This window comes from Scyliorhinus canicula, chromosome 2 (assembly GCF_902713615.1).
Source record: "Scyliorhinus canicula chromosome 2, sScyCan1.1, whole genome shotgun sequence".
Classification (NCBI taxonomy): domain Eukaryota; kingdom Metazoa; phylum Chordata; class Chondrichthyes; order Carcharhiniformes; family Scyliorhinidae; genus Scyliorhinus; species Scyliorhinus canicula.
Window position 1 is genome coordinate 3301582 of NC_052147.1, and position 26840 is coordinate 3328421.

Genomic DNA, 26840 nt, shown 5'->3' on the forward strand with positions numbered 1-26840 from the left:
TTCTCATTAGAACGGAGAAGGATGAGGGGCGACTTGATAGAGGTTTATAAGATGATCAGGGGAATAGATAGAGTAGACAGTTAGAGACTTTTTCCCCTGGTGGAACAAAATATTACAAGGGGACATAAATTTAAGATAAATGGTGGAAGATATAGGGGGGATGTCAGAGGTAGGTTCTTTACCCAGAGAGTAGTGGGGGCATGGAATGCATTGCCTGTGGAAGTAGTTGAGTCGGAAACATTAGGAACCTTCAAGCGGCTGTTGGATAGATACATGGATTAGGGTAGAATGATGGGGTGTAGATTAATTTGTTCTTAATCTAGGACAAAAGTTCGGCACAGCATCCATGATGTTTACCCAGTGCTCCTTGTGTTGCGGGTTAACCCCTGTTTCTGCTTCTGTTTCCACAGAGGATCTGGAGGGCGATTGATGAGTGGCACTCGGTTCTTTCACAGCTCGATGCAGAGGTCCTAGATCTGGCAGAGCAGGAACCCGAACAGGCCCAGGAGCTGATGGATAGACTGCTCGAGCCACTCCAACAACTCCAACAGGTGTCCCGTAACGCAGAACAGAGAACAACGTTACTGAACAAGGTCACAACCCCTCGGCAACGTCTCTCACACTGTGCACCATTCTCTCTCTCTTAGTATTGTCTCTTTAACACATACTCTACCAGTCCTGGGAGTGTTTGATGGGGACAGTGTAGAGGGAGCTTTACTCTGTATCTAACCCCGTGCTGTACCTGTCCTGGGAGTGTTTGATGGGGACAGTGTGGAGGGAGCTTTACTCTGTATATATCCCCATGCTGTACCTGTTCTGGGAGTGTTTGATGGGGACAGTGTAGAGGGAGCTTTACTCTGTATCTAACCCCGTGCTGTACCTGTCCTGGGAGTGTTTGATGGGGACAGTGTAGAGGGAGCTTTACTCTGTATCTAACCCCGTGCTGTACCTGTCCTGGGAGTGTTTGATGGGGACAGTGTAGAGGGAGCTTTACTCTGTATCTAACCCCGTGCTGTACCTGTCCTGGGAGTGTTTGATGGGGACAGTGTAGAGGGAGCTTTACTCTGTATCTAACCCCGTGCTGTACCTGTCCTGGGAGTGTTTGATGGGGACAGGGTAGAGGGAGCTTTACTCTGTATCTAACCCCGTGCTGTACCTGTCCTGGGAGTGTTTGATGGGGACAGTGTAGAGGGAGCTTTACTCTGTATCTAACCCCGTGCTGTACCTGTCCTGGGAGTGTTTGATGGGGACAGTGTAGAGGGTGCTTTACTCTGTATCTAACCCCGTGCTGTACTGTCCTGGGAGTGTTTGATGGGGATAGTGTAGAGGGAGCTTTACTCTATATCTAACCCCGTGCTGTACCTGCCCTGGGAGTGTTTGATGGGGACAGTGTAGAGGGAGCTTTACTCTGTATCTAACCCCGTGCTGTACCTGTCCTGGGAGTGTTTAATGGGGACAGTGTAGAGGGAGCTTTACTCTGTATCTAACCCCGTGCTGTACCTGTCCTGGGAGTGTTTGATGGGGACAGTGTAGAGGAAGCTTTACTCTGTATCTAACCCCTTGCTGTACCTGCCCTGGGAGTGTTTGATGGGGACAGTGTAGAGAGAGCTTTACTCTGTATCTAGCCCCGTGCTGTACCTGTCCTGGGAGTGTTTAATGGGGACAGTGTAGAGGGAGCTTTACTCTGTATCTGACCCTGTGCTGGGGGGATTGGGTGTTGACTCTGGGTTGCTCCATTATAAATGTCTATTACCTCAGCATTTCCATTCCACCTGGCTGATGAAGATTGGAATTTTGATTGGTTTGTGTTTTTTCAGATAGCAGAATGCCGGGAGGAGTACAGACAGAGTCACAGCTCAGCATTGTCCTGGAACGAGAGCACTGACACTTTACTCTCCAACAAGACTGACTACAGCTCCTCCAGGTCCCTCAGAAAACAGATCCTTGTCTTTCAGGTGAGTTTTCCTGGTCCAGTGAGAATTGGAGCTGCTGACACAGGGCGTAAAACTGTCCCTTCAAATCCCACTGGGTGAATGCATTGACACTGAGATTCTGCTCAGTACTGTTGGATTTTAGTGCACAGTATGAAGCCACTCGGCCCGTCCATCCTGTAGCAGCTTATCTGCTAAATCCCACCCCTGGTCTCTCTCCTTCGCCCCACAAGTGTAATTAAATTAGTTTGTGGACATGGAGGGAGTGCTGCTCTGTTGGGGGTACCCAGTCTTTGGAAGCCATTAATCTGAGGTCTACCTGCACCTCGGGGCAGACACCAGGCAATCCCGTGGCCTTCTCCTGGGAACATCGGCAGCCGCTGGGTATAATCTCTTAGTTCTGAAATCATCCTCGGGAATGTTCCTGCAGCCTCGATATCCTTGGTTAGACTCTGAATGTCAGAACTCGTCGCAATATTCCCTGGGCTGGATTCTCTGTTTTAGGGACTATGTCCCCGCGCCGTCGTGAAAACTGTGGCCTTTCAGGCCAGAAAAACTGGTGTCAAAAGGCCAGCGATTCACCGCCTTGCTGGGGGGTAGCAGGCAGCTGCCCTGGAGCTCACAGCTCCAGCTGCCGATACACCCCCCCCCTCCCCCCTCCCCCCCGCACTTCCACCACCGATTCACCGCCTTGCAGGGGGGTAGCAGGCAGCTGCCCTGGAGCTCACAGCTCCAGCTGCCGATACGGCCCCCCCCCCCCCCCGCACTTCCACCACCGATTCACTGCCTTGCTGGGGGGTAGCAGGCAGCTGCCCTGGAGCTCACAGCTCCAGCTGCCGATACAGCCCCCCCCGCCCCGCACTGCCTCCACCGATTCACCGCCTTGCTGGGGGGTAGCAGGCAGCTGTCCTGGAGCTCACAGCTCCAGCTGCTGATACGGCCCCCCCCCCCCCCCGCACTTCCACCACCGATTCACTGCCTTGCTGGGGGGTAGCAGGCAGCTGTCCTGGAGCTCACAGCTCCAGCTGCTGATACGGCCCCCCCCCCCCCCGCACTTCCACCACCGATTCACTGCCTTGCAGGGGGGTAGCAGGCAGCTGTCCTGGAGCTCACAGCTCCAGCTGCCGATACGGCCCCCCCCCCCCCCCGCATTTCCGGGTCAGAGGACGCACATGCGCAGAGCGGCGGCCTCCAGCGGCCGCGTGGCGCTCCATGGCGGACTCAGCCCGCGGAAATAGTGCCCTCGATCGGCCGTACCCCCAACACAGACCGTCCGCACAATAAAAACCCAGTCCCAAATGCCCCCCCCCCCCCCACCCTCCGATCGCCCCGTCCTGACCATGGCGACCGTGGACTTAGTCCGCGGCCTCCTCCCGGGTTTCCCAGAGCGGCTGGGACCATATTACAGCTACACCGTCGTGGCGGAGAATAGCGGGGAGGGTCTCCGGCAATGATACGCTGCTTTCCAGGGGCCAGAGAATCGAGGAACTGGCACCCGTCCCGATTTCATGTGGGAAAGTGGGTCTCCCACTGTATCCCCCCCACCCCACCCCCCACCCCACAGTTGATTGGTGGGGGGGGGGGGGGGGGATACAGTGGATTTTGGGGGGGTGTCCAGTGGGTTTGTCTCTCTTTCTAGTCATTTGTGAATTTCCTCCTTCGTTTCCTTTCTATATTTAAGGTGATGGGGGAGGGAAGCCGACAGAAACAAAATAATCTCCAGGATGTTGCCTCCAGATTGGAGCAGCTCTCAGTGATGTATCAGACCGAGGAGATGATGCAGTGTCTCGCTCAGCTACAACAGGCTGTGTCCATGCGACAGGAGGCCATTGAACACAAGCTGACCGAGTTAGAGCTCATCGCCACGGTGAGCCTGCTTTGCACAATGTCCCATTACTGCCCAACCCAATCCCAGTTACCATCATAGCCAAACCTGCTCCCCGCATCCCTCAGAACACAACCCACACCACAGCCCCACACACAGACCCACACACAGACCCACACAGCCCCACACAGACCCACACCACAGACCCACACAGACCCACACAGTTAGAGCTCATCGCCACGGTGAGCCTGCTTTGCACAATGTCCCATTACTGCCCAACCCAATCCCAGTTACCATCATAGCCAAACCTGCTCCCCGCGTCCCTCAGAGTCCACACAACCCAGACCACAGCCCCACACACAGACCCACACAGACCCACACAGACCCACACAAACCCACACAGCCCCACACAGACCCACACCACAGCCCCACACAGACCCACACAGACCCACACCACAGCCCCACACCACAGACCCACACAAACCCACACAGCCCCACACAGACCCACACACACCAACACCACAGACCCACACCACAGATCCACACCACACACCCACACAGACCCACACAGACCCACACCACAGCCCCACACAGACCCACACAGCCCCACACAGCCCCACACAGACCCACACCACAGCCCCACACAGACCCACACAGCCCCACACAGCCCCACACAGACCCACCCAGCCCCACACACACCAACACCACAGACCCACACAGACCCACACACAGACCCACACCACAGCCCCACACAGACCCACACACAGACCCACACACAGACCCACACCACAAACCCACACCACAGCCCCACACCACAGCCCCACACAGACCCACACCACAGACCCACACAGACCCACACCACAGACCCACACAGACCCACACCACAGACCCACACAGACCCACACCACAGACCCACACAGACCCACACCACAGCCCCACACCAAACCCACACCACAGACCCACACAGACCCACACCACAGACCCACACAGACCCACACCACAGACCCACACCACAGACCCACACCACAGACCCACACCACAGCCCCACACCACAGACCCACACCACAGACCCACACCACAGACCCACACACAGCCCCACACAGCCCCACACAGACCCACACCACACACCCACACAGACCCACACCACACACCCACACAGACCCACACCACACACCCACACAGACCCACACAGACCCACACAGACCCACACCACACACCCACACAGACCCACACAAACCACACCACAGACCCACACACAGCCCCACACCACAGACCCACACCACAGCCCCACACAGACCCACACCACAGACCCACACAGCCCCACACCACAGACCCACACAGACCCACACAGCCCCACACCACAGACCCACACCACAGACCCACACACAGACCCACACAGCCCCACACCACAGCCCCACACCACAGACCCACACAGCCCTACACCACAGACCCACACACAGACCAACACAGCCCCACACCACAGCCCCACACCACAGACCCACACACAGACCCACACAGCCCCACACCACAGCCCCACACCACAGCCCCACACCACAGACCCACACCACAGCCCCACACCACAGCCCCACACAGACCCACACAGACCCACACAGACCCACACAGCCCCACACAGACCCACACAGACCCACACCACAGCCCCACACAGACCCACACCACAGCCCCACACACCCACACACAGACCCACACACAGACCCACACACATACCCACACAGACCCACACAGACCCACACAGACCCACACCACAGCCCCACACCACAGACCCACACCACAGACCCACACAGCCCCACACCACAGACCCACACCACAGACCCACACCACAGACCCACACAGACCCACACAGCCCCACACCACAGCCCCACACAGACCCACACCACAGCCCCACACCACAGACCCACACAGACCCACACAGACCCACACAGCCCCACACAGACCCACACAGACCCACACCACAGCCCCACACCACAGCCCCACACCACAGACCCACACAGCCCCACACAGACCCACACAGACCCACACCACAGACCCACACCACAGCCCACACCACAGCCCCACACAGACCCACACAGACCCACACCACAGACCCACACCACAGCCCCACACCACAGCCCCACACAGCCCCACACAGACCCACACACAGACCCACACACAGACCCACACAGACCCACACCACAGACCCACACCACAGCCCCACACAGACCAACACTGACCCACACCACAGACCCACACCACAGACCCACACCACAGCCCCACACAGACTCACACAGCCCCACACCACAGCCCCACACAGACCCACACCACAGCCCCACACCACAGACCCACACAGACCCACACAGCCCCACACAGACCCACACCACAGCCCCACACAGACCCACACCACAGCCCCACACAGCCCCACACAGACCCACACAAAGACCCACACACAGACCCACACAGACCCACACAGACCCACACAGACCCACACCACAGACCCACACCACAGACCCACACAGACCAACACTGACCCAAACCACAGCCCCACACCACAGACCCACACACAGACCCACACCACAGCCCCACACCACAGCCCCACACCACAGACCCACACACAGACCCACACAGCCCCACACCACAGCCCCACACCACAGCCCCACACAGACCCACACACAGACCCACACACAGCCCCACACCACAGCCCCACACCACAGACCCACACCACAGCCCCACACCACAGCCCCACACAGACCCACACACAGACCCACACAGACCCACACAGACCCACACACAGACCCACACACAGACCCACACAGACCCACACAGACCCACACCACAGACCCACACAGACCAACACTGACCCAAACCACAGCCCCACACCACAGACCCACACACAGACCCACACCACAGCCCCACACCACAGCCCCACACCACAGACCCACACACAGACCCACACAGCCCCACACCACAGCCCCACACCACAGCCCCACACAGACCCACACACAGACCCACACACAGCCCCACACCACAGCCCCACACCACAGACCCACACCACAGCCCCACACCACAGCCCCACACAGACCCACACACAGACCCACACAGACCCACACAGACCCACACACAGACCCACACACAGACCCACACAGACCCACACAGACCCACACCACAGACCCACACAGACCAACACTGACCCACACCACAGCCCCACACACAGACCCACACCACAGCCCCACACCACAGCCCCACACCACAGCCCCACACCGCAACCCCACACAGACCCACACAAACCACACCACAGACCCACACCACAGCCCCACACAGACCCACACCACAGACCCACACCACAGACCCACACCACAGACCCACACCACAGCCCCACACACAGACCCACACAAACCCACACCACAGACCCACACCACAGCCCCACACACAGACCCACACACAGACCCACACCACAGCCCCACACAGCCCCACACCACAGACCCACACCACAGCCCCACACACAGACCCACACACAGACCCACACCACAGCCCCACACAGACCCACACCACAGCCCCACACAGACCCACACAGACCCACACCACAACCCCACACCACGGACCCACACAGACCCAGACCACAGACCCACACACAGACCCACACCACAGACCCACACGACAGCCCCACACAGACCCACACAGACCCACACAGCCCCACACAGCCCCACACAGACCCACACCACAGCCCCACACCACAGACCCACACAGACCCACACAGACCCACACAGCCCCACACAGACCCACACAGACCCACACCACAGCCCCACACCACGGACCCACACCACAGACCCACACAGACCCACACCACAGACTGTAGGAGGTAGCATTGATGCTGCATCTGAACACCCAACACGGTACCCCCAAAACCCACTGTACCCCAAAACCCACCGTACCCCCAAACCCACTGTACCCCCAAACCCACCGTACCCCCAAAACCCCTGTACCCCCAAACCCCCTGTACCCCCAAACCCACTGTACCCCAAACCCACTGTACCCCAAAACCCACCGTACCCCAAAACCCACTGTACCCCCAAAACCCACTGTACCCCCAAAACCCACTGTACCCCCAAAACCCACTGTACCCCCAAACCCACTGTACCCCCCAAACCCACTGTACCCCCAAAACCCACTGTACCCCCAAAACCCACTGTACCCCAAACCCACTGTACCCCCAAACCCACCGTACCCCCAAACCCACCGTACCCCCCAAACCCACTGTACCCCCAAACCCACCGTACCCCCAAACCCACTGTACCCCCAAACCCACCGTACCCCCCAAACCCACTGTACCCCCAAACCCACCGTACCCCCAAAACCCACTGTACCCCCAAAACCCACTGTACCCCCAAAACCCACTGTACCCCCAAAATCCACCGTACCCCCAAACCCACTGTACCCCCAAAACCCACTGTACCCCCAAACCCACCGTACCCCCAAACCCACCGTACCCCCCAAACCCACTGTACCCCCAAACCCACCGTACCCCCCAAACCCACTGTACCCCCAAACCCACCGTACCCCCAAACCCACTGTACCCCCAAACCCACCGTACCCCCAAAACCCACTGTACCCCCAAAACCCACTGTACCCCCAAAACCCACTGTACCCCCAAAACCCACCGTACCCCCAAACCCACTGTACCCCCAAAACCCACTGTACCCCCAAAACCCACCGCACCCCAAAACCCACTGTACCCCCAAACCCACTGTACCCCAAACCCACTGTCCCCCCAAAACCCACCGTACCCCCAAAACCCACTGTACCCCCAAACCCACCGTACCCCAAACCCACTGTACCCCCAAACCCACTGTACCCCCAAACCCACTGTACCCCCAAACCCACTGTACCCCCAAAACCCACTGTACCCCCAAACCCACTGTACCCCCAAAACCCACTGTACCCCCAAACCCACTGTACCCCCAAACCCACTGTACCCCAAAACCCACTGTACCCACCAAACCCACTGTACCCCCAAACCCGCTGTACCCCCAAACCCACTGTACCCCCAAACCCACTGTACCCCCAAACCCACTGTACCCCCCAAACGCACTGTACCCCCAAAACCCACTGTACCCCAAAACCCACTGTACCCCCAAACCCACCGTACCCCCAAACCCACCGTACCCCCAAAACCCACCGTACCCCCAAACCCACCGTACCCCCAAAACCCACTGTACCCCAAACCCACTGTCCCCCCAAACCCACTGTACCCCCAAAACCCACTGTACCCCAAACCCACCGTACCCCCAAAACCCACAGTACCCCAAACCCACTGTACCCCCAAAACCCACAGTACCCTAAACCCACTGTACCCCCAAAACCCACTGTACCCCCCAAACCCACTGTACCCCAAACCCACTGTACCCCCAAAACCCACAGTACCCCAAAAGCCTTTATACTCCCCACACCCACTGTACCCCTTTGATTCACTGTATGTTCAATAATTCCTCAAACCTACTGCAACCCATCGTCTGTAACCCCTTAGCCCCCCCCCCCCCCCCCCGCTAAACCCCAAACTCACTGTGCTTCCATAACCCACTAAGGTTAACCCACTAAGCCCAACCCCCTGGTGTCCCAACACAACCCACTCAACCCCCATGTCGATTGTACCCTGTCCCACCCATGACCCTGGCCACCCCCCCCCCCCCCCCCCCCCCCCCCCACCCCCCCATCGCGTCTCTAAATCAACCTGACTGGAATTTCTGTTTCTCTTGCAGGAGGTGGGCGATATCGAGACCGAAGTGAAAATCTTTGAAAATAAACTTTCAAAGATTAACACCATCCTGTCCTCCATAGATCTCTATGATCTGACCATCCAGGAGCATTTGGCCAACAGAGAGGTACTAACTTTCTCTTTGGGTATTGGGGAGCATTGAACAAGACTGTGTATATTGGGGTTTTCCTTGAGCTGGGTGTTTGGGGCCAGGTATTTGTCACCAGGTCTTCGTGCCCAGAGACTTGACCATTGCTGTATCTCTCCATAGTCTAATCTCCCAGTCCTCTCCTATATTCTGAGCTTCAGTCCCTCCATTGTGACCTCTCAATGTCCAGACATGTTGTGTCCTGTTTGTAAAGACATTTACTTCCTGAGTTTAGATAATCCTGGAAAATCTGGATGAGATGAAGGGTCTTGTTGGTGTGATGGAAGGGTGTAAGGAATCCCTGGGATTACCGGAAGAAGTGATTTGTACCATTGAAGTCTTCACGAAGATGGACCGAGTGAACACTCAGCTGGGACATCTACAGGAGTTGACCACACAGCAGAGCGCCATGTTACAGGTAATGTGATTCCACAATTGCTGAACAGTCCGGACAGCAGATCTCTCGTTTCTGGTTTTGTGAGGGCAGACTAGTCGGGAACGGGTTGATTGAATGAGGGCAGGTCGAGTGAGGGGTGGGTGAGTGAGGGGTGGGTGAGTGAGGAGTGAGTGAGTGAGGGTTGGGCGAGTGAGGGGTGGGTGAGTGAGGGGTGGGTGAGTGAGGGGTGGGTGAGTGAGGGTCCCGGTGAGTGAGGGTCCCGGTGAGTGAGGGTCTCCGTGAGTGAGGGGTGGGCAAGTGAGGGTTGGGCGAGTGAGGGTCCCCGTGAGTGAGGGTCTCCGTGAGTGAGGGGTGGGCAAGTGAGGGTTGGGCGAGTGAGGGTCTGGGCGAGTGAGGGTCCCCATGAGTGAGGGTGGGTGAGTGAGGGTCTGGGTGAGTGAGGGTCTGGGTGAGTGAGGGTCTGGGTGAGTGAGGGTTGAGTGAGTGAGGGTCTGGGTGAGTGAGGGTCCCCGTGAGTGAGGGTCTCCGTGAGTGAGGGGTGGGCAAGTGAGGGTTGGGCGAGTGAGGGTCCCCATGAGTGAGGGTGGGTGAGTGAGGGTCTGGGTGAGTGAGGGTCTGGGTGAGTGAGGGTTGGGTGAGTGAGGGTTGAGTGAGTGAGGGTCTGGGTGAGTGAGGGTCCCCGTGAGTGAGGGTCCCCGTGAGTGAGGGTCTCCGTGAGTGAGGGGTGGGTGAGTGAGGGTTGGGCGAGTGAGGGTCCTGGGGAGTGAGGGTCTGGGCAAGTGAGGGGTGGGCAAGTGAGGGTCTGGGTGAGCGAGGGTCTTTGTGAGTGAGGGTGGGTGAGTGAGGGTCCCGGAGAGTGAGAGTCTGGGTGAGTGAGGGCCCGGGTGAGTGGAAAGTCAAAGAACAAAGAGAACAAAGAAAATTACAGCACAGGAACAGGCCCTTCGGCCCTCCCAGCCTGCGCCGATCCAGATCCTTTATCTAAACCTGTCTCCTATTTTCCAAGGTCTACTTCCCTCTGTTCCCGCCTGTTCATATATCTGTCTAGATGCCTCTTAAATGATGCTATCGTGCCCGCCTCTACCACCTTCTCTGGTAAAGCGTTCCAGGCACCCACCACCCTCTGCGTAAAAAGCTTTCCAGGCACATCTCCCTTAAACTTTCCCCCTCTCACCTTGAAATCGTGACCCCTTGTAACTGATACCCCCACTCTTGGAAAAAGCTTGTTGCTATCCACCCTGTCCATACCTCTCATAATTTTGTAGACCTCAATCAGGTCCCCCCTCAATCTCCGTCTTTCCAACGAAAACAATCCTAATCTACTCAACCTTTCTTCATAGCTAGCGCCCTCCATACCAGGCAACATCCTGGTGAACCTCCTCTGCACCCTCTCCAAAGCATCTACATCCTTCTGGTAATGTGGCGACCAGAACTGCACACAGTATGTGGCGACCAGAACTGCACGCAGTATGTGGTCAAGCCGTAGGCCTTTTTGTTTTTAATAACCCGGCAGTTTGGGGAGCCTATAGTTCCCCAATGATGGAATTGCCATGGAGAAAACAACCAAAATTGATTCCCAATCAATCAGTAGCCTCTTCTGCGGTATAAATTGTTGTGAGAGTGAAATTTGGCAGTCTTGAATTTGTCCTGATCAGTGCGAAGTGAAAAACTTCAGCAGCCTGTCTCTAGTTTCAGCAATATTCAAGTTTGATACGATCAAGCAAGCGTTATTTTTTTAGCTGCATATCTCTGTGTTGATGTCCAACTTAGACCTCCTTTAATTTGGAACCATTTTATTGTCTCTTCCAGTCCCTGTTGGAAAGGTTACAGGAGTGTGATGCGGAGATGGAGAGGTTACAGGGGGTGAGTATACGTGACGGACGACACAGTTATTCCTATCCGCACATTTTCAAGGTGCTTCACGGAGTTGTAATCAAACACTCACCATCCACCCTCGCCCAGAAGCTCAGACACTGACCTTCTGGATCTACCCCTCAATCCGCCAGCACTCGCTATTCCATATCGACTCCCAATTCCTCAAAATGCTTTCCCTGAGATTACATCCCTCCAAAGACAGACTCTTCCAATCTCTCGATTCTACCGACTCTACCATCCAAAACCAAGTCGTACCTGTGCCATCTGGACCCTGCACCCTGGGATTCCTTCCCGTAACATCGCTACCTGTCCCTCCTCCAACAGGAACCCCCCCCCGCCCCCCAAAACCCAACTCCCCAATTTTCACTCCAACCTCTCCGCTTTGGCATTTATCTTCCTCAGGTTTTCGAACCTTTCATGATGTTAAACGCACGCTGGGCCTGACTCGACAGCAATGAGGCCATTAAATCTTGCACGAGGTCTCTCACGCGACCTGGATCTCTCCCTCGTGGCCCATTGGGCTCATGTAAATATGTCTGGGCCAGATCCTCGCGAGTCCCGGGAACAAACGCACGTGCCTGGGAGATCAGGCCAGGGCGTCGCCAAGCCCTGCCCCACACAAATGTGGATCAGACGTAACGGCACCGAGGGGAGAGGGGGGGACCTCCCAGCCAATCGGTGACCCCTGGGTGGCCGGGCTCTGGGCAGGGTGGTACCCTGGCATTCCTGCTGCCACCCTGGAGCCCTGGCAGTGCCACCCTGGGATCCTCAGTGCAGGAAATGGGAGGTAAGCGCAGTCTCAGTGGGCCGTTCCTCGCCAAGGCCCCCCAAAAAACAAGATTCTCGTTTGATAGGAGCGCCGGGGAAACACCCATTAATCCTGCCCAAAACGGGACTCGGTCCTTTTCGCGTTAAGTCCCGCCCTGAGTAAATATGAATAGTTGGAAGTATCGGGTGGCTCCAGATAAGGGTTAGCATGTACATGATGGGACAAATGGACTCTTTCTATGTTGACAATAGGCTGGGACCCGTGGAACAAGGTTGAGCTGCGGTGGGAGGAGCTGGGAAATAATTGGTGCTCACTGAATCTTCACTCTCTCGACAGGGGGGTGAGATTTCGATCGAAGCTCAAGGCGCGAGGTTGGCCAATGTGACTGAGAGGAGGGATTTACTGTTGAACAACACACAGGAAGCACTGACTCAGCGTGTACAACAGGAGCTCGGCTACCAGCAGCCAGTCGGCGGGGGCTGTAGAGCGGAAGGACAGTCACCCAGACTACACTCTGACCAATCCGGAGACTCCAAGGTATTCTCTCCCTCCCCCTCCCCCTCCCCCAAGCTGCTGTTGCTACCAGGGGGGTTTAGGCCAAGTTCACCTCCAACTTTCACGTCAGGTGAAACAGATTGGGCCTTCCCAAGCGGGATTGGAGATTCGGCCGTCACTGACCTGGCTGACCCATTACAATCTGAACAGCAGGTCTGGGAGGATCTTGGTTACGTTACTGATCTTACCGAGAAAATGAAATCTAATCCAACCACAGGTATTTGAGAATTGAATTGAATTTTTTCTAAGTCTGGGAATAAACAGCTGGTCTCGGTGATGACGATCATAGATTATCATAGAATTTACAGTGCAGAAGGAGGCCATTCGGCCCATCGAGGCTGCACCGGGAGCACCCTACCAGAGGTCAACACCTCCACCCCATCCCCATAACCCAGTAACCCCACCCAACACTACGGGCAATTTATCATGGCCAATCCACCTAACCTGCACATCTTTGGACTGTGGGAGGAAACCGGAGCACCCGGAGGAAACCCACGCAGACACGGGGAGGACGTGCAGACTCCGCACAGACAGTGACCCAGGCCGGGAATCGAACCTGGGACCCTGGAGCTGTGAAGCGATTGCGCTAACCACTGTGCTACCGTGCTGCTAGATAGTCAGATAGTTACCAACACGGTGAAGGGCCAAGTTTCATGTTTTACTCTGTGGTGTTCTGAGGTGACAGAGTAGACAGGAGGGGCAGTAGGAGGAGAGATGGTTATCAAACAGTTATTGCAACGGCATATTTAACAACTAACTACTCCTTCGTTAATTAGTATTCATCGCCCCTCAGATCTACCATAGCAACGTAGCCAGGCTGAAGGCCTGTTGCTGCTGCTCTCAGCCTATTGGTGACAAAGGGAGATGTGTGGATGGATGGCACAGGCCACAGTTCTCTCTATGACCCTGAAAACAGGACTAACATCAGGGCAATAAAACCATCTTCTGTACCTCCCACTTGGCATCCACTTTGCCAAGGATCCCATCCTCTGAGGAAAGTCATTGGCTGCCACCTTCCAATCAATCAAATCCGTACAATCCAATGGCGAGATCCGAAAGGGTCAATGATAAGAAGGATGGACAGTGACAGCATTGAGCACGGACACGGCACGGACAGACGGGGAGAAGCCTCCAGTGTTGGCACGAGACAGTGTTTGTAAAATCCCGAATGTCCTCGAGAGAAGGAAACTCACAATTCTCACCCAGTCTGGGCCAAGATATGACTCCAGTCAGAACACCACCAATGTGGTTAACTTTTAAAATTCAAAAGGGAGCAGTAAACTCAGAGGGTCAGTACTGAGGGAGCCGCACTGTCAGAGGGTCAGTACTGAGGGAGTGCCGCACTGTCAGAGGGTCAGTACTGAGGGAGCGCTGCACTGTCAGAGGGTCAGTACTGAGGGAGTGCCTCACTGTCAGAGGGTCAGTACTGAGGGAGCTCCGCACTGTCAGAGGGTCAGTACTGAGGGAGTGCCGCACTGTCAGAGGGTCAGTACGGAGGGAGTGCTGCACTGTCAGAGGGTCAGTACTGAGGGAGTGCCACACTGTCAGAGGGTCAGTACTGAGGGAGTGCTGCACTGTCAGAGGGTCAGTACTGAGGGAGTGCCGCACTGTCAGAGGGTCAGTACTGAGGGAATGCCGCACTGTCAGAGGGTCAGTACTGAGGGAGTGCTGCACTGTCAGAGGGTCAGTACTGAGGGAGTGCCGCACTGTCAGAGGGTCAGTACTGAGGGAGTGCTGCACTGTCAGAGGGTCAGTACTGAGGGAATGCCGCACTGTCAGAGGGTCAGTACTGAGGGAATGCTGCACTGTCAGAGGGTCAGTACTGAGGGAGTGCCGCACTGTCAGAGGGTCAGTACTGAGGGAGTGCTACACTGTCAGAGGGTCAGTACTGAGGGAGTGCTGCACTGTCAGAGGGTCAGTACTGAGGGAGTGCTGTACTGTCAGAGGGTCAGTACTGAAGGAGTGCCGCACTGTCAGAGGGTCAGTACTGAGGGAGTGCCGCATTGTCAGAGGGTCAGTACTGAGGGAGTGCCGCACTGTCAGAGGGTCAGTACTGAGGGAGTGCCGCACTGTCAGAGGGTCAGTACTGAGGGAGTGCTGTACTGTCAGAGGGTCAGTACTGAGGGAGTGCCGCACTGTCAGAGGGTCAGTACTGAGGGAGTGCCGCACTGTCAGAGGGTCAGTACTGAGGGAGTGCTGTACTGTCAGAGGGTCAGTACTGAGGGAGTGCCGCACTGTCAGAAGGGTCAGTACTGAGGGAGTGCTGCACTGTCAGAGGGTCAGTACTGAGGGAGTGCCGCACTGTCAGAGGGTCAGTACTGAGGGAGTGCTGCACTGTCAGAGGGTCAATACTGAGGGAGTGCCGCACTGTCAGAGGGTCAGTACTGAGGGAGTGCCGCACTCTCAGAGGGTCAGTACTGAGGGAGTGCCGCACTGTCAGAGGGTCAGTACTGAGGGAGTGCCGCACTGTCAGAGGGTCAGTACTGAGGGAGTGCCGCACTGTCAGAGGGTCAGTACTGAGGGAGTGCCGCACTGTCAGAGGGTCAGTACTGAGGGAGTGCTGCACTGTCAGAGGGTCAGTACTGAGGGAGTGCCGCACTGTCAGAGGGTCAGTACTGAGGGAGTGCTGCACTGTCAGAGGGTCAGTACTGAGGGAGTGCCGCACTGTCAGAGGGTCAGTACTGAGGGAGTGCTGCACTGTCAGAGGGTCAGTACTGAGGGAGTGCCGCACTGTCAGAGGGTCAGTACTGAGGGAGTGCTGCACTGTCAGAGGGTCAGTACTGAGGGAGTGCTGCACTGTCAGAGGGTCAGTACTGAGGGAGTGCCTGCACTGTCAGAGGGTCAGTACTGAGGGAGTGCCGCACTGTCAGAGGGTCAGTACTGAGGGAGTGCCGCACTGTCAGAGGGTCAGTACTGAGGGAGTGCCTGCACTGTCAGAGGGTCAGTACTGAGGGAGTGCCGCACTGTCAGAGGGTCAGTACTGAGGGAGGGCTGCACTGTCAGAGGGTCAGTACTGAGGGAGTGCCGCACTGTCAGAGGGTCAGTAATGAGGGGAGTGCTGCACTGTCAGAGGGTCAGTACTGAGGGAGTGCTGCACTGTCAGAGGGTCAGTACTGAGGGAGTGCTGCACTGTCAGAGGGTCAGTACTGAGGGAGTGCCGCACTGTCAGAGGGTCAGTACTGAGGGAGTGCTGCACTGTCAGAGGGTCAGTACTGAGGGAGTGCTGCACTGTCAGAGGGTCAGTACTGAGGGAGTGCTGCACTGTCAGAGGGTCAGTACTGAGGGAGTGCCTGCACTGTCAGAGGGTCAGTACTGAGGGAGTGCTGCACTGTCAGAGGGTCAGTACTGAGGGAGTGCCGCACTGTCAGAGGGTCAGTAGCTGAGGGAGTGCCGCACTGTCAGAGGGTCAGTACTGAGGGAGTGCCGCACTGTGAGAGAGTCAGTATTGAGGGAGAGTGCTGAACTGTCAGAGGGTCAGTACTGAGGGAGTGCCGCACTGTCAGAGGGTCAATACTGAGGGAGTGCCACACTGTCAGAGGGTCAGTACTGAGGGTGTGCCGCACTGTCAGAGGGTCAGTATTGAGGGAGAGTGCTGAACTGTCAGAGGGTCAGTACTGAGGGAGTGCTGCACTGTCAGAGGGTCAGTGCTGAGGGAGTGCCGCACTGTCAGAGGGTCAGTACTGAGGGAGTGCCGCACTGTCAGAGAGGTCAGTACTGAGGGAGTGCTGCACTGTCAGAGGGTCAGTACTGAGGGAGTGCTGCACTGTCAGAGGGTCAGTACTGAGGGAGTGCTGCACTGTCAGAGGGTCAGTACTGAGGGAGTGCCGCACTGTCAGAGGGTCAGTACTGAGGGAGTGCCGCACTGTCAGAGGGTCAGTACTGAGGGAGTGCCGCACTGTCAGAGGGTCAGTACTGAGGGAGTGCCGCACTGTCAGAGGGTCAGTACTGAGGGAGTGCCGCACTGTCAGAGGGTCAGTACTGAGGGAGTGCTGCACTGTCAGAGGGTCAGTACTGAGGGAGTGCCGCACTGTCAGAGGGTCAGTACTGAGGGAGTGCTGCACTGTCAGAGGGTCAGTACTGAGGGAGTGCCGCACTGTCAGAGGGTCAGTACTGAGGGAGTGCCGCACTGTCAGAGGGTCAGTACTGAGGGAATGCCGCACTGTCAGAGGGTCAGTACTGAGGGAGTGCTGCACTGTCAGAGGGTCAGTACTGAGGGAGTGCCGCACTGTCAGAGGGTCAGTACTGAGGGAGTGCTGCACTGTCAGAGGGTCAGTACTGAGGGAATGCCGCACTGTCAGAGGGTCAGTACTGAGGGAATGCTGCACTGTCAGAGGGTCAGTACTGAGGGAGTGCCGCACTGTCAGAGGGTCAGTACTGAGGGAGTGCTACACTGTCAGAGGGTCAGTACTGAGGGAGTGCTGCACTGTCAGAGGGTCAGTACTGAGGGAGTGCTGTACTGTCAGAGGGTCAGTACTGAGGAGTGCCGCACTGTCAGAGGGTCAGTGCTGAGGGAGTGCCGCATTGTCAGAGGGTCAGTACTGAGGGAGTGCCGCACTGTCAGAGGGTCAGTACTGAGGGAGTGCCGCACTGTCAGAGGGTCAGTACTGAGGGAGTGCTGTACTGTCAGAGGGTCAGTACTGAGGGAGTGCCGCACTGTCAGAGGGTCAGTACTGAGGGAGTGCCGCACTGTCAGAGGGTCAGTACTGAGGGAGTGCTGTACTGTCAGAGGGTCAGTACTGAGAGAGTGCCGCACTGTCAGAAGGGTCAGTACTGAGGGAGTGCTGCACTGTCAGAGGGTCAGTACTGAGGGAGTGCCGCACTGTCAGAGGGTCAGTACTGAGGGAGTGCTGCACTGTCAGAGGGTCAAGTACTGAGGGAGTGCCGCACTGTCAGAGGGTCAGTACTGAGGGAGTGCCGCACTGTCAGAGGGTCAGTCCTGAGGGAGTGCCGCACTGTCAGAGGGTCAGTACTGAGGGAGTGCCGCACTGTCAGAGGGTCAGTACTGAGGGAGTGCCGCACTGTCAGAGGGTCAGTACTGAGGGAGTGCCGCACTGTCAGAGGGTCAGTACTGAGGGAGTGCTGCACTGTCAGAGGGTCAGTACTGAGGGAGTGCCGCACTGTCAGAGGGTCAGTACTGAGGGAGTGCTGCACTGTCAGAGGGTCAGTACTGAGGGAGTGCCGCACTGTCAGAGGGTCAGTACTGAGGGAGTGCTGCACTGTCAGAGGGTCAGTACTGAGGGAGTGCCGCACTGTCAGAGGGTCAGTACTGAGGGAGTGCCGCACTGTCAGAGGGTCAGTACTGAGGGAGTGCTGCACTGTCAGAGGGTCAGTACTGAGGGAGTGCTGCACTGTCAGAGGGTCAGTACTGAGGGAGTGCCGCACTGTCAGAGGGTCAGTACTGAGGGAGTGCCGCACTGTCAGAGGTCAGTACTGAGGGAGTGCTGCACTGTCAGAGGGTCAGTACTGAGGGAGTGCCGCACTGTCAGAGGGTCAGTACTGAGGGAGTGCCGCACTGTCAGAGGGTCAGTACTGAGGGAGTGCCGCACTGTCAGAGGGTCAGTATTGAGGGAGAGTGCTGAACTGTCAGAGGGTCAGTACTGAGGGAGTGCTGCACTGTCAGAGGGTCAGTGCTGAGGGAGTGCTGCACTGTCAGAGGGTCAGTACTGAGGGAGTGCCGCACTGTCAGAGGGTCAGTACTGAGGGAGTGCTGCACTGTCAGAGGGTCAGTACTGAGGGAGTGCTGCACTGTCAGAGGGTCAGTACTGAGGGAGTGCTGCACTGTCAGAGGGTTAGTAGAGGGAGTGCTGCACTGTCAGAGGGTCAGTACTGAGGGAGTGCTGCATTGTCAGAGGGTCAGTACTGAGGGAGTGCCGCACTGTCAGAGGGTCAGTGCTGAGGGAGTGCCGCACTGTCAGAGGGTCAGTACTGAGGGAGTGCCGCACTGTCAGAGAGTCAGTATTGAGGGAGAGTGCTGAACTGTCAGAGGGTCAGTACTGAGGGAGTGCCGCACTGTCAGAGGGTCAATACTGAGGGAGTGCCAGCACTGTCAGAGGGTCAGTACTGAGGGAGTGCCGCACTGTCAGAGGGTCAGTATTGAGGGAGTGCTGCACTGTCAGAGGGTCAGTACTGAGGGAGTGCTGCACTGTCAGAGGGTCAGTACTGAGGGAGTGCCGCACTGTCAGAGGGTCAGTACTGAGGGAGTGCCGCACTGTCAGAGAGTCAGTACTGAGGGAGTGCTGCACTGTCAGAGGGTCAGTACTGAGGGAGTGCTGCACTGTCAGAGGGTCAGTACTGAGGGAGTGCTGCACTGTCAGAGGGTCAGTACTGAGGGAGTGCCGCACTGTCAGAGGGTCAGTACTGAGGGAGTGCCGCACTGTCAGAGGGTCAGTACTGAGGGAGTGCCGCACTGTCAGAGGGTCAGTACTGAGGGAGTGCCGCACTGTCAGAGGGTCAGTACTGAGGGAGTGCCGCACTGTCAGAGGGTCAGTACTGAGGGAGTGCTGCACTGTCAGAGGGTCAGTACTGAGGGAGTGCCGCACTGTCAGAGGGTCAGTACTGAGGAAGTGCTGCACTGTCAGAGGGTCAGTACTGAGGGAGTGCCGCACTGTCAGAGGGTCAGTACTGAGGGAGTGCTGCACTGTCAGAGGGTCAGTACTGAGGGAGTGCCGCACTGTCAGAGGGTCAGTACTGAGGGAGTGCTGCACTGTCAGAGGGTCAGTACTGAGGGAGTGCTGCACTGTCAGAGGGTCAGTACTGAGGGAGTGCTGCACTGTCAGAGGGTTAGTAGAGGGAGTGCCGCACTGTCAGAGGGTCAGTACTGAGGGAGTGCCGCACTGTCAGAGAGTCAGTATTGAGGGAGAGTGCTGAACTGTCAGAGGGTCAGTACTGAGGGAGTGCCGCACTGTCAGAGGGTCAATACTGAGGGAGTGCCACACTGTCAGAGGGTCAGTACTGAGGGAGTGCCGCACTGTCAGAGGGTCAGTATTGAGGGAGAGTGCTGAACTGTCAGAGGGTCAGTACTGAGGGAGTGCTGCACTGTCAGAGGGTCAGTGCTGAGGGAGTGCTGCACTGTCAGAGGGTCAGTACTGAGGGAGTGCCGCACTGTCAGAGGGTCAGTACTGAGGGAGTGCTGCACTGTCAGAGGGTCAGTACTGAGGGAGTGCTGCACTGTCAGAGGGTCAGTACTGAGGGAGTGCTGCACTGTCAGAGGGTTAGTAGAGGGAGTGCTGCACTGTCAGAGGGTCAGTACTGAGGGAGTGCTGCATTGTCAGAGGGTCAGTACTGAGGGAGTGCCGCACTGTCAGAGGGTCAGTGCTGAGGGAGTGCCGCACTGTCAGAGGGTCAGTACTGAGGGAGTGCCGCACTGTCAGAGAGTCAGTATTGAGGGAGAGTGCTGAACTGTCAGAGGGTCAGTACTGAGGGAGTGCCGCACTGTCAGAGGGTCAATACTGAGGGAGTGCCACACTGTCAGAGGGTCAGTACTGAGGGTGTGCCGCACTGTCAGAGGGTCAGTATTGAGGGAGAGTGCTGAACTGTCAGAGGGTCAGTACTGAGGGAGTGCTGCACTGTCAGAGGGTCAGTGCTGAGGGAGTGCCGCACTGTCAGAGGGTCAGTACTGAGGGAGTGCCGCACTGTCAGAGAGTCAGTACTGAGGGAGTGCTGCACTGTCAGAGGGTCAGTACTGAGGGAGTGCTGCACTGTCAGAGGGTCAGTACTGAGGGAGTGTTGCACTGTCAGAGGGTCAGTACTGAGGGAGTGCCGCACTGTCAGAGGGTCAGTACTGAGGGAGTGCTGCACTGTCAGAGGGTCAGTACTGAGGGAGTGCCGCACTGTCAGAGGGTCAGTACTGAGGGAGTGCTGCACTGTCAGAGGGTCAGTACTGAGGGAGTGCCGCACTGTCAGAGGGTCAGTACTGAGGGAGTGCTGCACTGTCAGAGGGTCAGTACTGAGGGAGTGCTGCACTGTCAGAGGGTCAGTACTGAGGGAGTGCTGCACTGTCAGAGGGTTAGTAGAGGGAGTGCCGCACTGTCAGAGGGTCAGTACTGAGGGAGTGCCGCACTGTCAGAGAGTCAGTATTGAGGGAGAGTGCTGAACTGTCAGAGGGTCAGTACTGAGGGAGTGCCGCACTGTCAGAGGGTCAATACTGAGGGAGTGCCACACTGTCAGAGGGTCAGTACTGAGGGAGTGCCGCACTGTCAGAGGGTCAGTATTGAGGGAGAGTGCTGAACTGTCAGAGGGTCAGTACTGAGGGAGTGCTGCACTGTCAGAGGGTCAGTGCTGAGGGAGTGCTGCACTGTCAGAGGGTCAGTACTGAGGGAGTGCCGCACTGTCAGAGGGTCAGTACTGAGGGAGTGCTGCACTGTCAGAGGGTCAGTACTGAGGGAGTGCTGCACTGTCAGAGGGTCAGTACTGAGGGAGTGCTGCACTGTCAGAGGGTTAGTAGAGGGAGTGCTGCACTGTCAGAGGGTCAGTACTGAGGGAGTGCTGCATTGTCAGAGGGTCAGTACTGAGGGAGTGCCGCACTGTCAGAGGGTCAGTGCTGAGGGAGTGCCGCACTGTCAGAGGGTCAGTACTGAGGGAGTGCCGCACTGTCAGAGAGTCAGTATTGAGGGAGAGTGCTGAACTGTCAGAGGGTCAGTACTGAGGGAGTGCCGCACTGTCAGAGGGTCAATACTGAGGGAGTGCCACACTGTCAGAGGGTCAGTACTGAGGGTGTGCCGCACTGTCAGAGGGTCAGTATTGAGGGAGAGTGCTGAACTGTCAGAGGGTCAGTACTGAGGGAGTGCTGCACTGTCAGAGGGTCAGTGCTGAGGGAGTGCCGCACTGTCAGAGGGTCAGTACTGAGGGAGTGCCGCACTGTCAGAGAGTCAGTACTGAGGGAGTGCTGCACTGTCAGAGGGTCAGTACTGAGGGAGTGCTGCACTGTCAGAGGGTCAGTACTGAGGGAGTGCTGCACTGTCAGAGGGTCAGTACTGAGGGAGTGCCGCACTGTCAGAGGGTCAGTACTGAGGGAATGCCGCACTGTCAGAGGGTCAGTACTGACCGAGTGCCTCACTGTTGTGATTCAGGAGGCGAGAGATTGGCCAACTGAGTCTCAACTGCCGGAGTTTGGAGACAATAATCATGATAAGAGGATGTCTGTGTGTGTGCCAGAGGGTTATAGGCCTGGAAATTGGGCAATGCTTCCACAAACAGTGTGTCTGTGTGTGTGTGTGAGAGTGTGTGTGTGTCTGTGTGTGTGCGTGTGTGAGTGTGTGTGTGTGCGTGTGTGAGTGTGAGTGTGAGTGTGAGTGTGAGTGTGAGTGTGAGTGTGAGTGTGAGTGTGAGAGTGTGTGTGTGTGAGAGTGTGTGTGTGTGCGTGTGTGAGAGTGTGCGTGTGTGAGAGTGTGTGCGTGTGTGTGAGTGTGTGTGTGTGTGAGAGAGTGTGCGTGTGCGTGTGTGTGTGTGAGAGTGTGTGTGTGTGCGTGCGTGTGTGCGTGTGTGTGTGAGAGTGTGTGTGTGAGAGTGTGTGTGAGAGTGTGTGTGTGTGTGCGGGTGTATGAGAGTGTGTGTGAGAGTGTGTGTGTGCGTGTGTGTGAGAGTGTGTGTGTGTGTGTGTGTGTGTGCGCGCGTGTGCGTGTGTGTGAGAGTGTGTGAAACTAGATATGGTAGACCATTCGGCCCATCAACTCTCTGATATCCATATCCCCACAGTCCTGTCTCTTTTTTGCTTTTCTAATATTTTGAATGTTATTGGGTCTGTGTCCACATCATGTGAACCCTCTGTTTCAATCCATTCCCCTCCCTTCACTCTTCACACTCTCTAATCTTGGACTAGTGAAAGCCAGGATTGTCCAACTTGTTGAGAGAAAGTTAAGCAAAGATTACCAGAGGATAGACAAAGTAGGGATATAATTGTAAAGTGGGTGCAGGAGCAGAGGAATCTGGAGGTTAACAAGTGTATAAATTGTGGAGCGTCTGAGTGTGAATTGAGGAAGGTTATTGAAGGATACGGGATCCTGGTTTTATTGATAGAAGGAGAGGCTGGAATTTTCCACCCCTCCCCATCAGGGAAGGTTGGCACATGGGGGCACAGGATGGCAATCAAGGGTATGAAATTGGGTGGCATGCCGCCCCCTCGCACTGGGGCAGGTATCAGGCTTGTCCTTGGCTCAATCCATGACAACGTAGACCCCCCCTCACTGCCACTGGGGTTTTCTCAGCCGTAAAGAGGGTCGTGCCAACTACCCAGGCAGGGGCAGGGAGATGGTGGGTGGGGCAGGGAGATGGTGGGTGGGGCAGGGAGATGGTGGGTGGGACTGGGAGATGGTGGGGCTGGGAGATGGTGGGCGGGGCTGGGAGATGGCAGGGCTGGGAGATGGTGGGTGGGGCAGGGAGATGGTGGGTGGGGGAGGGAGATGGCGGGGCAGGGAGATGGTGGGTGGGGGAGGGAGATGGCGGGGCAGGGAGATGGTGGGTGGGGGAGGGAGATGGTGGGTGGGGCTGGGAGATGGTGGGTGGGGCAGGGAGATGGTGGGCGGGGGAGGGAGATGGCGGGGCAGGGAGATGGTGGGTGGGGGAGGGAGATGGTGGGTGGGGCAGGGAGATGGTGGGTGGGGGAGGGAGATGGTGGGTGGGGCTGGGAGATGGTGGGTGGGCTGGGAGATGGCGGGGCTGGGAGATGGTGGGCGGGGCAGGGAGATGGTGGGGCAGGGAGATGGTGGGTGGGGCAGGGAGATGGTGGGTGGGGCTGGGAGATGGTGGGTGGGGCAGGGAGATGGTGGGTGGGGCTGGGAGATGGTGGGTGGGGCAGGGAGATGGTGGGTGGGGCTGGGAGATGGTGGGTGGGGCAGGGAGATGGAGGGTGGGGCTGGGAGATGGTGGGTGGGACTGGGAGATGGTGGGTGGGACTGGGAGATGGTGGGTGGGACTGGGAGATGGTGGGTGGGGGAGGGAGATGGTGGGTGGGGGAGGGAGATGGTGGGTGGGGCTGGGAGATGGTGGGCGGGGCAGGGAGATGGTGGGCGGGGCTGGGAGATGGCGGGTGGGGGAGGGAGATGGTGGGTGGGGCAGGGAGATGGTGGGTGGGGCTGGGAGATGGTGGGTGGGGCTGTGAGATGGTGGGTGGGACTGGGAGATGGTGGGCGGGGCTGGGAGATGGTGGGTGGGGCTGGGAGATGGTGGGTGGGCTGGGAGATGGTGGGGCAGGGAGATGGTGGGTGGGGCTGGGAGATGGTGGGGCTGGGAGATGGTGGGTGAGGCTGGTAGATGGCGGGGCAGGGAGATGGTGGGCGGGGCTGGGAGGTGGTGGGTGGGGCTGGGAGATGGTGGGTGGGACTGGGAGATGGTGGGTGGGGCAGGGAGATGGTGGGTGGGGCTGGGAGATAGTGGGTGGGGCAGGGAGATGGTGGGTGGGGCAGGGAGATGGTGGGTGGGGTAGGGAGATGGTGGGCGGGACAGGGAAATGGTGGGATTGGGAGGTGGTGGGCGGGGCTGGGAGATGGTGGGATTGGGAGGTGGTGGGCGGGGCTGGGAGATGGTGGGCGGGGCTGGGAGATGGTGGGATTGGGAGGTGGTGGGCGGGGCTGGGAGATGGTGGGATTGGGAGGCGGTGGGCGGGGCTGGGAGATGGTAGGTGGGGCTGGGCGATGGTGGGCGGGGCTGGGAGATGGTGGGATTGGGAGGTGGTGGGCGGGTCTGGGAGATGGTGGGTGGGGCTGGGAGATGGTGGGATTGGGAGGTGGTGGGCGGGGCTGGGAGGTGGTGGGGTGGGAGGTGGTGGGGTGGGAGGTGGTGGCGTGGGAGGTGGTGGCGTGGGAGGTGGTGGGGTGGGGGTGGGAGGTGGTGGGCGGGGGTGGGTGGTGGCGGGGGTGGGGGTGGGAGGTGGTGGGTGGGGCAGGGAGATGGTGGGAGGTGGCGGGGTGGGAGGTGGCGGGGGTGGGAGATGGTGGGGGTGGGAGATGGTGGGGGTGGGAGGTGGTGGGGGTGGGAGGTGGTGGGGGTGGGGGTGGGAGGTGTTGGGGGTGGGAGGTGGTGGGCGGGGGTGGGAGGTGGTGGGGGTGGGAGGTGGTGGGGGTGGGAGGTGGTGGGGGGGGGGGTGGTGGGGTGGGGGTGGGAGGTGGTGGGCGGGGGTGGGTGGTGGCGGGGGTGGGGGTGGGAGGTGGTGGGGCTGGGAGGTGGTGGGGGTGGGAGGTGGTGGGGGTGGGGGTGGGAGGTAGCGGGGGTGGAGATGGTGGGGTGGGGGTGGGGGTGGGAGGTGGTGGGGTGGGAGGTGGTGGGGGTGGGAGGTGGCGGGGGTGGGAGGTGGCGGGGGTGGGAGGTGGCGGGGGTGGGAGGTGGCGGGGGTGGGAGGAGGCGGGGGTGGGATGGTGGCGGGGGTGGGGGTGGGAGGTGGTGGGCGGAGGTGGGAGGTGGTGGGGGTGGGAGGTGGTGGGGGTGGGAGGTGGTGGGGGTGGGGGTGGGAGGTGGTGGGGGTGGGAGGTGGTGGGCGGGGGTGGGAGGTGGTGGGGGTGGGAGGTGGTGGGGGTGGGAGGTGGCGGGGGTGGGAGGTGGCGGGGGTGGGAGGTGGCGGGGTGGGAGGTGGCGGGGGGGGGGGGAGGCGGGGGTGGGAGGTGGCGGGGTGGGAGATGGTGGGGGTGGGAGGTGGCGGGGGTGGGAGGTGGCGGGGGTGGGAGGTGGCGGGGGTGGGAGATGGCGGGGTGGGAGGTGGTGGGGGTGGGAGATGGCGGGGGTGGGAGATGGCGGGGGTGGGAGATGGCGGGGGTGGGAGATGGCGGGGGTGGGAGGTGGCGGGGGTGGGAGGTGGCGGGGGTGGGAGATGGTGGGCGGGGCTGGGAGATGGTGGGCGGGGCTGGGAGATGGTGGGCGGGGCTGGGAGATGGTGGGCGGGGAGATGGTGGGCGGGGCTGGGAGGTGGTGGCGGGGCTGGGAGATGGTGGGCGGGGCTGGGAGATGGTGGGCGGGGCTGGGAGATGGTGGGCGGGGCTGGGAGGTGGTGGGCGGGGCGGGGCTGGGAGGTGGTGGGGGTTCTGCCTCCTCTTTAGGAAATCTGTGCTGTTCGGAGGATTCCCCACAAGGTGATTATCCAACGCCTGCTTTTTACTTGCCCCTCGCCTCTTCCGACAATCCCAGCCCCCTGAACCCCACCAGCCCCCTGAACCCCACCAGCCCCCTGAACCCCACCAGCCCCCTGAACCCCACCAGCCCCCTGAACCCCACCAGCCCCCTGAACCCCACCAGCCCCCTGAACCCCACCAGCCCCCTGAACCCCACCAGCTCCCTGAACCCCACCAGCTCCAGCCACCATGGCTCCAGCCACCATGGCTCCAGCCACCATGGCTCCATTGGTATTCTGAACTTCCCAGGGTCAGGGCTCCTTGTCTCCTCTCAGGGACCTCCCTGCAGTCCCGACCTTGGCCACAGCCCGTGGTGGCACTGCTGAGCTAGGAGGACGACACACTCACAGAGCTCATAGAATTGCTGGAGTGCAGAAGGAGGTCGTTCAGCCCATGGAGCCTGCACGAACCCTCTGAAAGAGCACCTTACGTCGGCCTGCTCCCCTGCTCTGCGCCGTCACCCCACCTAACCTGCATTCCTTTGGACTGTGGGAGGTAACTGG

General features: G+C 58.5%; 1 protein-coding gene across 1 annotated transcript in view; it reads left to right on the forward strand.

Moving 5' to 3' along the window:
• LOC119962488 overlaps positions 1 to 26840 on the forward strand; it is a 215969-nt gene that overhangs the window by 180197 nt on the left and 8932 nt on the right. Inside the window, exons 32-38 of the mRNA XM_038790433.1 lie at positions 411 to 593; positions 1818 to 1955; positions 3613 to 3798; positions 9504 to 9626; positions 9883 to 10065; positions 11854 to 11907; positions 13025 to 13225. Coding sequence (XP_038646361.1) covers positions 411 to 593; positions 1818 to 1955; positions 3613 to 3798; positions 9504 to 9626; positions 9883 to 10065; positions 11854 to 11907; positions 13025 to 13225 — 1068 coding nt within the window. The remainder of the gene's footprint in view (positions 1 to 410; positions 594 to 1817; positions 1956 to 3612; positions 3799 to 9503; positions 9627 to 9882; positions 10066 to 11853; positions 11908 to 13024; positions 13226 to 26840) is intronic.